We start from the raw sequence: 12,487 nt of genomic DNA, 5'->3' as shown, positions 1-12,487 counted from the left end.
CCAGCATTTATTGCCCATTCATAATTGCCCCTGAGAAGGTGGTGGTGAGCTGCCTTCTTGAACTGCTGCAGTCCCTGTGGTGTAGGTACACCCACAGTGCTGGTAGGGAGGGAGTTCCGTCCAGTTTCATTCCTCTGAGACTTTTTAATAATTTGATACAATCGAGGAGCTTGCTAGGCTATTTCAGAGGGCATTTTAAGAGTCACCCACATTGCTGTGGGTCTGGAGTCACATGTAGGCCAGACAAGGTAAGGATGGCAGATTTCCCTCCCTAAATGACATTAGTGAACCAGAGGGGTTTTTACAACAATTGACAATGGTTTCATGGTCTTCATTAGACTTTTAATTCCAGATTTTTATTGAACTTAAATTCCATCAGCTGCCATGGTGGGATTTGAACCCTTGTACCCAGAACATGAGCCTGGGCCTCTGAATTACTAGTCCACTTGACATAGCCAATACACCACTCTGTCTCCCTTTGAAATACCCAACCATCTTGTCAATCTCTGTCTTGCATATACTCCAGGACTGTGCATCCCTGGAGTAGAGAATACCAAAGATTCGGAAACCTTCGAGTGAAGAAATGTTCTTCCCCTTAGTCCTAAATAGTTGACTCCTGTTTCCAAGACTGACACCACGTTCTGGCTTCCCCAGTCAGGGGCAGCATTTTCCCAATGCCTGTCCTGTCAAACCCCTTAAGAATTTTAATACATTTCCATTAGACCACCTCTCATTCTTCTAAACTCCGAGGAATATAGGCCGAGTCTGGAATTTGTGGTGTTAGTTTCCCCTTTAAGCACAAGTGTGATCTCTCTTGAAACTCATGAATTTGAGGTTGCAGGGGCTGTTATTGAATAAACTCCCTGCGGGGGAAGGATGTATGGCGAGCTCAGATGCTATTAGCAAGGCTGCATTTATTGCCCATCCTTAGTTACCCCCCAAAGATGGTGTTGCCTGCCTTCTTGAACTGCCGCAGTCCATGGTGCTGCCATGAAGGTGTTAGGCAGGGAGATGCTGGATATCGACCCTGTGGCTATGAAGGAACACTGGTGCTTGCCCAGCTCAGTAAGGTGTTTGACTTAGAGGGAAACCTGGAATTGATGTTCTTTGCATGTCATCGCTGCTATTGTCTGCTTTGGGCTCTGCAAGATTTTCGATCCGTATGAACAAGGTTGGGTTCAAATATGATACCCACCTCCTGATATCCCGCTCGTCATTGGATGTTCTCAGGTTAGGTAACTCGAATTTCAAAATATGGAATATGACTCCTTATATGAAAATGGATGAGTGTCAATTTGACAATGCATGAAGACTAGGGCATTGGTGAGCAACTGAATCACACTCTGAGGTAAATCCTTATGCCATTTCTCATCATTGACAGCTTGCAAGATTGAACACAAAATTGAATATCATGACGCTTGGAATTGTTCGCAATGAACATTTCAATATTTTCTGTCTGCATTGACTGAAATGCAAGACAGAATATTCCTTCCATCTCAACAAGCTTTCACTATCAGTGCTGTTGGTGTGATAATTTTTCCACTTCTCTTTTTCAGAGCAGTTTTGGGATAAAACATAAGGAAATATCATTGCTCACAGCAGGGTCGTGTAGTTCCCTACCTCAGCTGAAAGTGTTGTAATCATTGCAAGGGTGGAAGGGTCAATATTACCCTTCATTACAAAGACCTGGGGCAGAATTCTCTGCCTGTCGGGTGGGCGGCCTGACCCAATCTCCGGCGGGCAGGGAGCCGATCCACGCCGGAGAAGCGGGCCACACCGCCATTTTACGTGGGCGGGCCAATTAACGCCCGCCCAGAGTGACGTCCGGCGGGTTCCCTAAAAGCAAGAGTGCACTCTTCCGCGCATGCGCACGAGCGAGCGCACATCTCCCTGAGGCTAAGTGCAGCCTCAGGGAGATCGCTGACACCTTTAACAATATTAAAAGTAGGGAAGAAAAATTCCCTAACATGTCCCCCTCATGTGACAATGTCACATGAGATGGGACATGTTCATAATTTACAGATTGACTTTATTACAATTTTTAACACCCTACATGAAGCCTCATCCCGCCGCTGGATGAGGTTTCATGTTTTCTCTATTTGCCGCCGGGGCTCCTGGCCTGTTTGCTAACCTTAAGGTTGGACGGGCAGGTCCTTTAATTGTTTAAATGATCCTGTCAATGGCCTCAATTGGCCATTGACAGGTCGGCAGGCCGGCCGCTGATTTTGCTGCGCCCCCGCCTTCCTGAAAATTTAATGGGGCGGGATGATGTCGGGGGTTCCATCTGACGTCATCCTGCGTCATTTTACGCATCGGCGAGCAGGCCCCGTCCCCTGCTCACCAACGGCAAAATGCTTCCCCTGATTTTCAGAACCTGTTTAGGGCTTTGTTTGGTACAGCAAGACTTGAATTTACATGGCACCTATCACATCCTCAGGGTGTTATAAAGCTCTTCAGAGCCAGTTGATTACTTTCAACGTTTTTATTATAGGCAAACACAGCAGTGAGGCCCCACGAGCAGCTGTCAGCTAAACGGCTGGTTGAGCTGATGCTGGCTAAGGACAGCAGGAGAACTCCCTTCTGAAGTACCCGGAGATCTTTCACATGTGCCCATTCAATATTCCATCTGACAATGCAGCCTTCCCTCTGTGCCGCCCTGAAGTGTCTGTCTACAGTGTACGCTCAAATCCTGGAGAAGGGCAATTACCCAGCATGGAAGGAGGCTATTCTACCCATCATGCCTGTGCCTGCCCTTTGAAAGATCTAACCAATTAGCCCCACCCCCTAACTCTTTGCCCGCAGCACTACAAAGTTTTCCTTTTCAGGTAGTTATCCAATTCCCTCTGGAAATTTGTTCTTGACTCTGCTTCCACCTCTCTTTCAGGCAGTTCATTCCAGATCACAGTGACTCACTGACTAAAAACCAACAATTTTATGACTCAGAGTTATGACTGCTACCTTCTAAGCTGACATATGATGACATTTGTTTGTGTATTGGCCATTTAAGATGGCGACTTTGTACTTAAAATATGTTTTATTTCATCTTTCTCATTTTATCTTGCTAATTTGTTCCCTTCCCCCTCCTGTCCTGGATTCCTTGCTGGAATACCATTCCAACAAGTTACTCTCTGGGCCTTTGTTATTCTTCACAAGCAACTCTGGAGTTATCCCAGGGATCGTCCAGGTCCTATTTCGTTGTATAATAGATCTGTGCCAAATTAATGTCTCTGAGAAAGTAAGAGATCGTACGAAATGGCTGAGTGGCAACAGAATCGCTAATGTTAATTGTTATGTGGTTTGCAGAAGTTGGTGGAACAATATGTTAAACACTCCCCTTTCAACCCTGAGGCCCTGTACTCAGATCCAGCGCTGGTTGTAAAGAGAGCTCCTTCTGCCTGCGGTGTGGAGCCAGTGTCAGCTCAGGCTGTAGTCTTTAGTTCAGAGCCAATGTGCCATCTCAGTCATTGGAGGTGACAGAATAGAAAATGTACAAATGGCACTCTTGGTGCATTAGGTACTCTAGGTCAGAACCTCATTATCTGAGGCTGTCAATGACACCGATTGTTGGAGCCTAATAGGAGGAAAGCAAGGTAAAGAGGCAAAGAGATTTAGGGAACGTCTTCCAGAGCTTAGGCCCTAGGCAACTGAAAACACAACTACCAATGGTGAAGCAATTAAAATCGGGGACACTCCAGAGGCTGGAATTAAAGGAGCACTGAGATTCCGGAGGGTCGTGAGACAGGAGGAGGTTACAGTATCAGGGAGGGGCAAGGCCGGAGAAGGATGAGAATTTTAAAATCAAGGCATTGCTTGACAGGGAATCAATGCAGAACAGTGAGCACAAGGGTGATAGGGGAATGGGAGCGAGTTAAGACCTGGGCAGCAGGGTTTGGATTAATTCAAGTTTATTGAAGGTAGAATGTGGGAGACCAGCCAGGGGAGCATTAGAATAGTCGACTCTAGCGGTAACGGAGGCATAAATGAGGGTTTCAGCAAATGATGAGCTGAGGTGGGGTGGGGGCAAAGTTGGGCAATGCCACAGAGATAGGGAAAGGCAGTCTTAGTGATGGCACAAATATGTGGTTGTAAGCTCACCTCAGGGTCAAATAGGACACCAAGTTTGCAAACTGTTTGATTTAGTCTCAGACAGTGTCCACCGAGATGGAGTTGATAGCTCAGGAAAGGGAGTTTGGAGCAGGGACCGGAAACAGTCATGATCTGTCCAATATTTAAATGGAGGAAATTTCTGCTCATCCAGTATTGGATGTCAGGGAAGCTGTCTGATAATTAAGCAACTGTGGAGGAGTTTGAGAGAGGTGCTGGTGAGGTAAAGCTGGAAATCACCAGCTTCCATGTAAAGGTTGTCACCAAGGGACAGAGTGTAGATGAGAAATAAGAGCAAGGTGAGAATTCTAAAATCTCCTGCTCCTAGCTGGCGAGGTCTCATGTCAGAGGTATGCACTGATAACATCAGCCTACCACCCTAACCTGCACTTTGTGTAAAACTGGTAACTGAAACTGCCTTCCACTTTCCTCAGCAATGGCCACCAAACCTGTTCCAAATGCGAAATGGCATTGAGAACATCTTAAGGTACATAATTTAGCATTCCAACCCATTGTCTGCTCCCACACAGCTGCCCCATAGACTGAAGGATCACAGCACTGGGTCAGAATGGCAAGAAGATGAAGTGAATGATACAAACATAACATACGATCATAGGAAATAGGAGCAGCAATAGGCCACTCAGCTCCTTGAGCCTGCTCCTCCATTCAATAAGATCATGGCTGATCTATTTGTGTTTGGAATTCCACATTCCCAACTTCCTCTGATAACCTTAGATCCTTGTTAGGCAAACGAATGGGTCTACCACTGCCTTAAAAATATTCAGTGACCCCACCTCTGCTGCCTTCGGAGTCAGAGGGTTCCAAAGTCACACAACCCTCAGAGAAAATATTCTCCTCATTCCTGTCCTATAAGGGCGACCTCTAATTTTAAAACAGTGCCCCCTAGTTCTGGACTCACCCACAAGAAGAGACATCCTTTCCACATCCACCTTGTTAAGGCCGTTCAGGATCTTATATACTTCAATCAACTCACCCCTCACTCTTATAAACTCTATTGGAAACAGGCCCCGTCTGTCCAACCTATTCTGGAACGATGAGAAAGAAAGGATTTTGCACTAACTTAGTCTCTCAGAAAGGTCCCTTCACTAAGACCCCCTGTAAGACAGGATTAATCTGTGTGTTTCTGAATTAACTTGCAGGTGTTGGATATTGTGAGGACCAACATTCGTTCCATCTTTCAGCGGGTATGGAAGGTTCACGACGTTGAGAGTCTCCGACTGTATCGCATCTTCAATCGGGTTTTTAACCGCTTGCTCTGGAGCCGTGGGCAAGGGCTGTGGAACTGTTTCTCCAATTCAGGGTAGGTAATGCAAATTTTACTTAACGTTGGCAACCCATCCAGTTTTTGGACCAAAAGTAGGGTCGAAGTTCAGATCGGTGAAGCAGATGATCAATCGGCTGACAACTCATGGGCTTCGAAAAGAAAGAGTGTTAAAAACCATGTATACAGAAATGTAATGCAAGCACACTGACTATTCATATTCAGTCTCCAGCAATTGACAATTCTACCCTGAACGCCTTTTGGCCTTCCTTTAATTGTAGTAAATTAAAAATTGAATAGGAGAAAAATGCACTACAGTGCCAGGGGTTGCAACTCTGGTTGGATGCTATTTTTATTCTTCGATGGGACATGAGTATCGCTGGCAAGGCCAGCACTTGTTGCCCATCCCTAAATGCCCTTGAACAGCAAGGCCATTTCAGAGGGCAGTTAAGAGTCAATGCCATTGCTGTGGATCTGGAGACACATTCAGGCCAAGCCAGGTAAAGACAGCAGGTTTCCTTCCCTAAAGGGCATTAGTGAACCAGATGGGTTTTTACAGCAATTGATGAGAGTTTTATGAGATAAACTTTAAATTCCAGATTTTATTAATTAAATTTCACCAGCTGCTGTGGATGGGATTTGAACCTATGTCCCGTAGCATTAACCTAGATTTCCTAGTCCTGTGACATTACCACTGTGCCAACATCTCCCCAGCTGTATTCCTGGAGGTACCCTCACATGGTCATCCTGCCTCCCCCATCCAGCTCCTGTTATTGGTTGCCTGACATGTCTATCCTCACGGCATTCCACCTTCTCCAGCCAATTGGCCGACGAGCAACCTCTCCAGTAGCCAGCTGGATGCTTCCTGACTGACAGTCAAACAGCCTTTTGCTCCATCTTCAATATTTTTATAAATAATAAATAAATGAAAGTGTTCAAGGAAAATGGTAAAAAAAAATGAGCATTTTTAAATTCTCCTAATAATTTTACTCCAGGGGGTGCAGTGTCCAGAAGATTGATCTTTAAGTGCTGGAGACTCCAGAATGGTTACAGCACAGAGGAGGCCATTTGGCCCATTGTGTCTGCACTGGCTCTGCGAAGGTGCAATTCACCTAGTGCCACTCCCCAGGCTTCTCCCATAACCCTGCCCATTACTCCTTTTCATATGATAATACAATTTCCTTTTGAAACCCTCAATTGAACTGTCTCCACCAAACTCTCAGGCAGTGCCTTCCAGATCCCAACAACTCGCTGTGTGAAAAAGCTTTTCCTCATGTCGCCATTGCTTCTTTTGCCAATTACCTCAAACCTGCATCCTCTTGTTCTCAATCCTTCCAGCAATGCGAACAGTTTCTCCCTATCTACTCTGTCCAGATCCCTCATGATTTTGAATACCTTTATCAAATCTTCTCTCAGCCCCCTTTTTCCTTCAAGGAAAACAGTCCCAACTTCTCCAATCTATTTTCATAACTGAAGCTCTCATCCCTGGAACCATTCTCGTGAATCTTTTCTGCACCCTTTCCAATACCTTCACCTCCTTCCTGAAGTGTGGCATCCAGATCTTCTTGCATAGGGAAAAATGAATACCTTGGTCAGTGCCTCCTGCTGGAATGAAGTACTGAGATTTAGCTTAATCAATTGCAGGAAAGATGTAAGAAAATGCAATGTTAAGTTGAAGTCTAGTTGCAGAAATCTGTCTTCCATCTCACTGCCCTCAATCCCCAACCCTCGACAATAGAAGCTGTAGTATTTGTTGTGCTGCCCATGTGTTGTTGATCTTTGTTATAACACAGGATGCTGTCACTGGCTCTGATCTCTCTAGGTCCTAGTGGGAAAAAGCTTGGTCCAGTATCCATCATTCCAGAATAATATTTGAGGGATATGGGACCAGGTTGGCATCGGTGGAGTTATGATATGGATCAGCCATGATCTAATTAAAAGACAGAGCAGCATTAAGCTGAGCATTCTGCTCCTGCTGCCTTATATCCTGATCAATCCATGTCAGAAATGCCAGAATCTACAAATGTGCTGAGGTCATCGTTGTAGTCAGCTGTCCCTCGATTCGAGGATGATGTCTACTTAGGGTCATGTGTTTCTGACATGGATCTTCATTTTTGAAAATTCATTTTATGGGATGTGGGTGTCACTGGCTAGTCCAGAATTTATTGCCCTTGCCTAATTGCCCTTGAGAAGGTGGTGGTGAGTTGCCTTCTTGAACCTCTGCAGTCCATGTGGTTTAAGTACACCCACAGTGCTGTTAGGGAGGAAATTCCAGGCTTTTGACCCAGCGACAGTGGAGGAACGGTGATATATTTCCAAGTTAGGATGGTGAGTGACCTGGAGGGGAACTTCCAGGTGGTGGTGTTCCCCATGTGTCAGCTGCCCTTGTCCTTCTAGATGGTAGTGGTTGTAGGTTTGGAAGATGCTGTCTAAGGAGGTTTGGTGAGTTCCTGTGGTGCGTTTTGTAGTTGGTACACGCTGCTGCTACTGTGCGTCGGTGGTGGAGGGAGTGAATGTTTGGATGAGGCGCCAATCAAGTGAGTTGCTTTTTCTGGATGGTGTCAAGCTTCTTGAGTGTTGTGGGAGCTGCACTTATCCAGGCAAGTGGAGAGTATTCCATCACATTCCTGATTTCCGCCTTGTAGATGGTGGACAGGCTTTGGAGAGTCAGGAGGTGAGTTAATTGTCTCACGATTCCTAGCCTCTGACCTGCTCTTGTAGCCACAGTAATTATATGGCTAGTCCAGGTCAGTTTCTGGTCAATGGTGACCCCCAGGATGTTGATTGTGGGGGATTCAGCAATGTTAAAACAATCCATGTAACTGAACAGACCGATTCTAGGCCCACAGATGTTTGGGAACGTGAGGCAGGATGTCCCATGAGGTAAAAACAAAAAAACTGCGGATGCTGGAAATCCAAAACAAAAACAAAAACAGAATTACCTGGAAAAATCTCAGCAGGTCTGGCAGCATTGGCGGAGAAGAAAAGAGTTGACGTTTTGAGTCCTCATGACCCTTCGACTGTTTTTGTTTTTGTTTTGGATTTCCAGCATCCGCAGTTTTTTTGTTTTTATCTCTGTGTTTAATTGACTGCCACTGCTCTTCAAGAAATGCCTACCTCCTTGAAGAAGTTCTGTTCTTTTCTGCGACAAGATTTCTGTTCCTCTCTTTTGCCTTGCTCACCTTCCTTGCTTTCCATTTCCCTCCTGGTGTTTGACAAGGTGTTTATTAAAACCCGCTTTCACAGCCATATCTCCTTTCTCAGTGACTGTCTCCATCTCTGACTTACCCCACGTGGATTTCAACTGAAATTCCACCCCTCATGTTTCGAACCCACCCAGGATTACAGATATCTCTGGGACATAAAATGTTTCTCGGATTGCTGTTCCCGTCACATTCTGAGATCCACACTCAGTGCCATGCGCCGCCATATGAACACACTCGACCTCTCCCTCCAGCAGCACCGCCGTACCCTTTTTCAAAGCTGCGCGTGCCCCCAGTTTCATTTTATCCTTCGGCTCATCCGACGCCCCAACAAGAAACCTTTTCTCTTTCTCTCAAGTGCTAAGCAACGCAAGCTCCAACAACTCATCGACACCAACACCCATCTAGGACCCTCCACCCCTGCCTGTCCCTCCGTCCCCACCCCATCTTCCAATCCCAACCCCAGCCGTGTATTCACTATACCCCCTGACCTTCCCCTCTCCGATGCTGAACGTTCAGTGCTCAGAAAAGGACTTAGTTTCATACCCTTACGCCCTCACCTCAATGAATTTCGGGCTCGGCATGATACTGAACTCTTCTTCCGCCGTCTTCGTCTCCGGGCTCACTTCTTTGGGCAGGAGTCCTCTCCCAGTTCAACGGATCCTTTTACCCATCTCCAATATTCTCCCTCCACCTGGATTCTTACCTTCTCTTGATCTTTTCATTGACAACTGTCGGCGCGACATTAGTCGTCTCAATTTCTCTGCTCCTCTCACCCATTCTAACCTGTCTCTCTCTGAACTTACTGCACTCCATTCTCTCAGGTCCAACCCTGACATTGTCATCAAACCCACTGACAAGGGTGGTGCTGTTGTTGTCTGGCGCACTGACCTCTACCTCGCAGAGGCTGAGCGTCAACTCGCAGACACTTCCTCCTACCTCTCCCTGGACCATGACCCCACCACTGAACATCAAGCCATTGTTTCCAGGACTGCCACTGACCTCATCTCCTCTGGGGATCTCCCTCCCACAGCTTCCAACCTGATAGTCGCCCAACCTCGGACGGCCCGCTTCTATCTCCCACCCAAAATCCACAAACAGAACTGCCCCGGTAGACCGATCGTCTCAGCTTGCTCCTGCCCCACAGAACTAATTTCTCGTTATCTTGACTCCCTTCTCTCTCCCCTTGTCCAGTCCCTTCCCACCTACATCCGTGATTCCTCTGACACCTTACGTCACATCAACAATTTCCAGTTCCCTAGCCCCAACCGCTTCCTCTTCACCATGGACGTCCAACCCCTCTACACCTCCATTCCCCACCAGGATGGTCTGAGGGCCCTTAGCTTCTTCCTCGAACAGAGGCCAGAACAATCCCCATCCACCACTACTCTCCTCCGTCTGGCTGAACTTGTTCTCACGCTGAACAATTTCTCCTTCAACTCCTCTCACTTCCTCCAAATAAAAGGTGTGGCTATGGGTACCCGCATGGGCCCCAGCTATGCCTGTCTCTTTATGGGGTATGTGGAACATTCCTTGTTCCAGTCCTACTCCGGCCCCCTTCCACAATTCTTTCTCCGGTACATCGATGATTACTTCGGTGCCGCTTCATGCTCTCATCGGGACTTGGAAAAATTTATTAATTTTGCTTCCAATCTCCACCCCTCCATCATTTTCATGTGGTCCATCTCTGACACTTCCCTTCCCTTCCTTGACCTCTCTGTCTCAATCTCTGGTGATAGACTGTCCACCAATATCCATTACAAACCCACCGACTCCCACAGCTATCTCGACTACAGCTCCTCACACCCCGCTTCCTGTAAGGACTCCATCCCATTCTCTCAGTTCCTTCGCCTCCATCGCATCTGTTCCGATGATGCTACCTTCAAAAACAGTTCCTCTGGCATGTCCTCCTTCTTCCTTAACCGAGGTTTTCCACCCACGGTCGTTGACAGGGCCCTCAACCGTGTCCGGCCCATCTCCCGCGCATCCGCCCTCACGCCTTCTCCTCCCTCCCAGAAACATGATAGGGTCCCCCTTGTCCTCACTTATCACCCCACCAGCCTCCGCATTCAAAGGATCATCCTCCGCCATTTCCGCCAACTCCAGCATGATGCCACCACCAAACACATCTTCCCTTCACCCTCCCCTTATCGGCATTCCGTAGGGATCGCTCCCTCCGGGACACCCTGGTCCACTCCTCCATCACCCCCTACACCTCAACCCCCTCCTATGGCACCACCCCATGCCCACGCAAAAGATGCAACACCTGCCCCTTCACTTCCTCTCTCCTCACCGTCCAAGGACCCAAACACTCCTTTCAAGTGAAGCAGCATTTCACTTGCATTTCCCCCAACTTAGTCTACTGCATTCGTTGCTCCCAATGTGGTCTCCTCTGCATTGGAGAGACCAAACGTAAACTGGGCGACCACTTTTCAGAATACCTGCGGTCTGTCCGCAAGAATGACCCAAACCTCCCTGTCGCTTGCCATTTTAACACTCCACCCTGCTCTCTTGCCCACATGTCTGTCCTTGGCTTGCTGCATTGTTCCAGTGAAGCCCAACGCAAACTGGAGGAACAGCACCTCATCTTCCGACTAGGCACTTTACAGCCTTCCAGACTGAATATTGAATTCAAGAACTTTAGGTCGTGAGCTTCCTCCCCCATCCCCACCCCCTTTCTGTTTCCCCCTTCCTTTTTTTTTCCAATAAATTATATAGATTTTCCTTTTCCCACCTATTTCCATTATTTTTAAAAAAATTTTTTAAAATCTTTTATGCTCTCCCCACCCCCACTAGAGCTATACCTTGAGTGCCCTACCATCCATTCTTAATTAGCACATTCGTTTAGATAATATCACCAACTTTAACTTTAACACCTATGTGTTCTTTTGTTCTTTTGTTGTTGACATCTTTTGATGATCTGCTTCTATCACTGCTTGTTTGTCCCTACAACCACACCCCCACTCCACTTCTCTCTCTCTCTCCTTCTCTCCGCCCCCCACACACACACCTTAAACCAGCTTATATTTCAACTCTTTCTTGGACTCGAACTCAAGTTCTGTCGAAGGGTCATGAGGACTCGAAACGTCAACTCTTTTCTTCTCCGCCGATGCTGCCAGACCTGCTGAGTTTTTCCAGGTAATTCTGTTTTTGTTTTTGTCCCATGAGGTAGTGAGATCCAGAGTGCAGGATTTACCTCCTTTTATTTCCTTCTCTGCTGCCACTCTGCCTCATCGTTAAACCGTTGTGATTCAGTGTGATGCATCTCTGATAGACTAGTTGTTGCCATTTTGAATGAGTGTTAGCAAACACCTCCTAGTCATCAATGTCAATGTTGCTGCGCTTCAAGGAGAGCTTCAAAGTCAGAGTCATAGAGGTCTACAGTGCACAAAAGGCCTTTCGGCCCATCGAGTCTGCACTGGTCAAACAAGTACCTAACTAATCTAATCCTATTTTCCAGCACTAGGCCCATAGCTTTGTATGCCATGGCATCGCAAGTGCACATCCAAATACTTATTAAATGTTGTGAGGGTTTCTGCCTCTACCCTTTTAGGTAGTGAGTTCCAGATTCCCACCACCCTCTAGGTGAATAAATTCTTCCTCACATCCCCTTTAAACCTCCTGCCCCTTACCTTAAATCTATGCCCCCTGGTTATTGATCCCTCCACCAAGGGGAAAAGCTCCTTCCTGTCTACCCTCTCTATGCCCCTTATAATTTTATACACCTCAATCATGTCCCCCCTCAATCTCCTCTGCTCCAGGGAAAATAACCCCAGTCTATCCAATCTCTCCTCATAACTAAAACTCTCCAGCACAGGCAAATCCTGGTAAATCTCCTCTTCATTCTCTCTTGTGCGATCACATCCTCCCTATAATGCAGATTCCAGCAGTACTCTAG

At 46.8% G+C, this 12,487-nt stretch overlaps 1 protein-coding gene across 1 annotated transcript in view; it reads left to right on the top strand.

Annotated features, from left to right (window-relative positions):
- ttll7 (tubulin tyrosine ligase-like family, member 7) overlaps positions 1 to 12,487 on the top strand; it is a 184,824-nt gene that overhangs the window by 148,626 nt on the left and 23,711 nt on the right. Inside the window, exon 18 of the mRNA XM_041207843.1 lies at positions 5,265 to 5,425. Coding sequence (XP_041063777.1) covers positions 5,265 to 5,425 — 161 coding nt within the window. The remainder of the gene's footprint in view (positions 1 to 5,264; positions 5,426 to 12,487) is intronic.

The sequence above is a fragment of the Carcharodon carcharias genome, chromosome 16, assembly GCF_017639515.1.
Source record: "Carcharodon carcharias isolate sCarCar2 chromosome 16, sCarCar2.pri, whole genome shotgun sequence".
Lineage (NCBI taxonomy): Eukaryota > Metazoa > Chordata > Chondrichthyes > Lamniformes > Lamnidae > Carcharodon > Carcharodon carcharias.
This window is presented reverse-complemented; position numbering and strand designations above follow the sequence as displayed.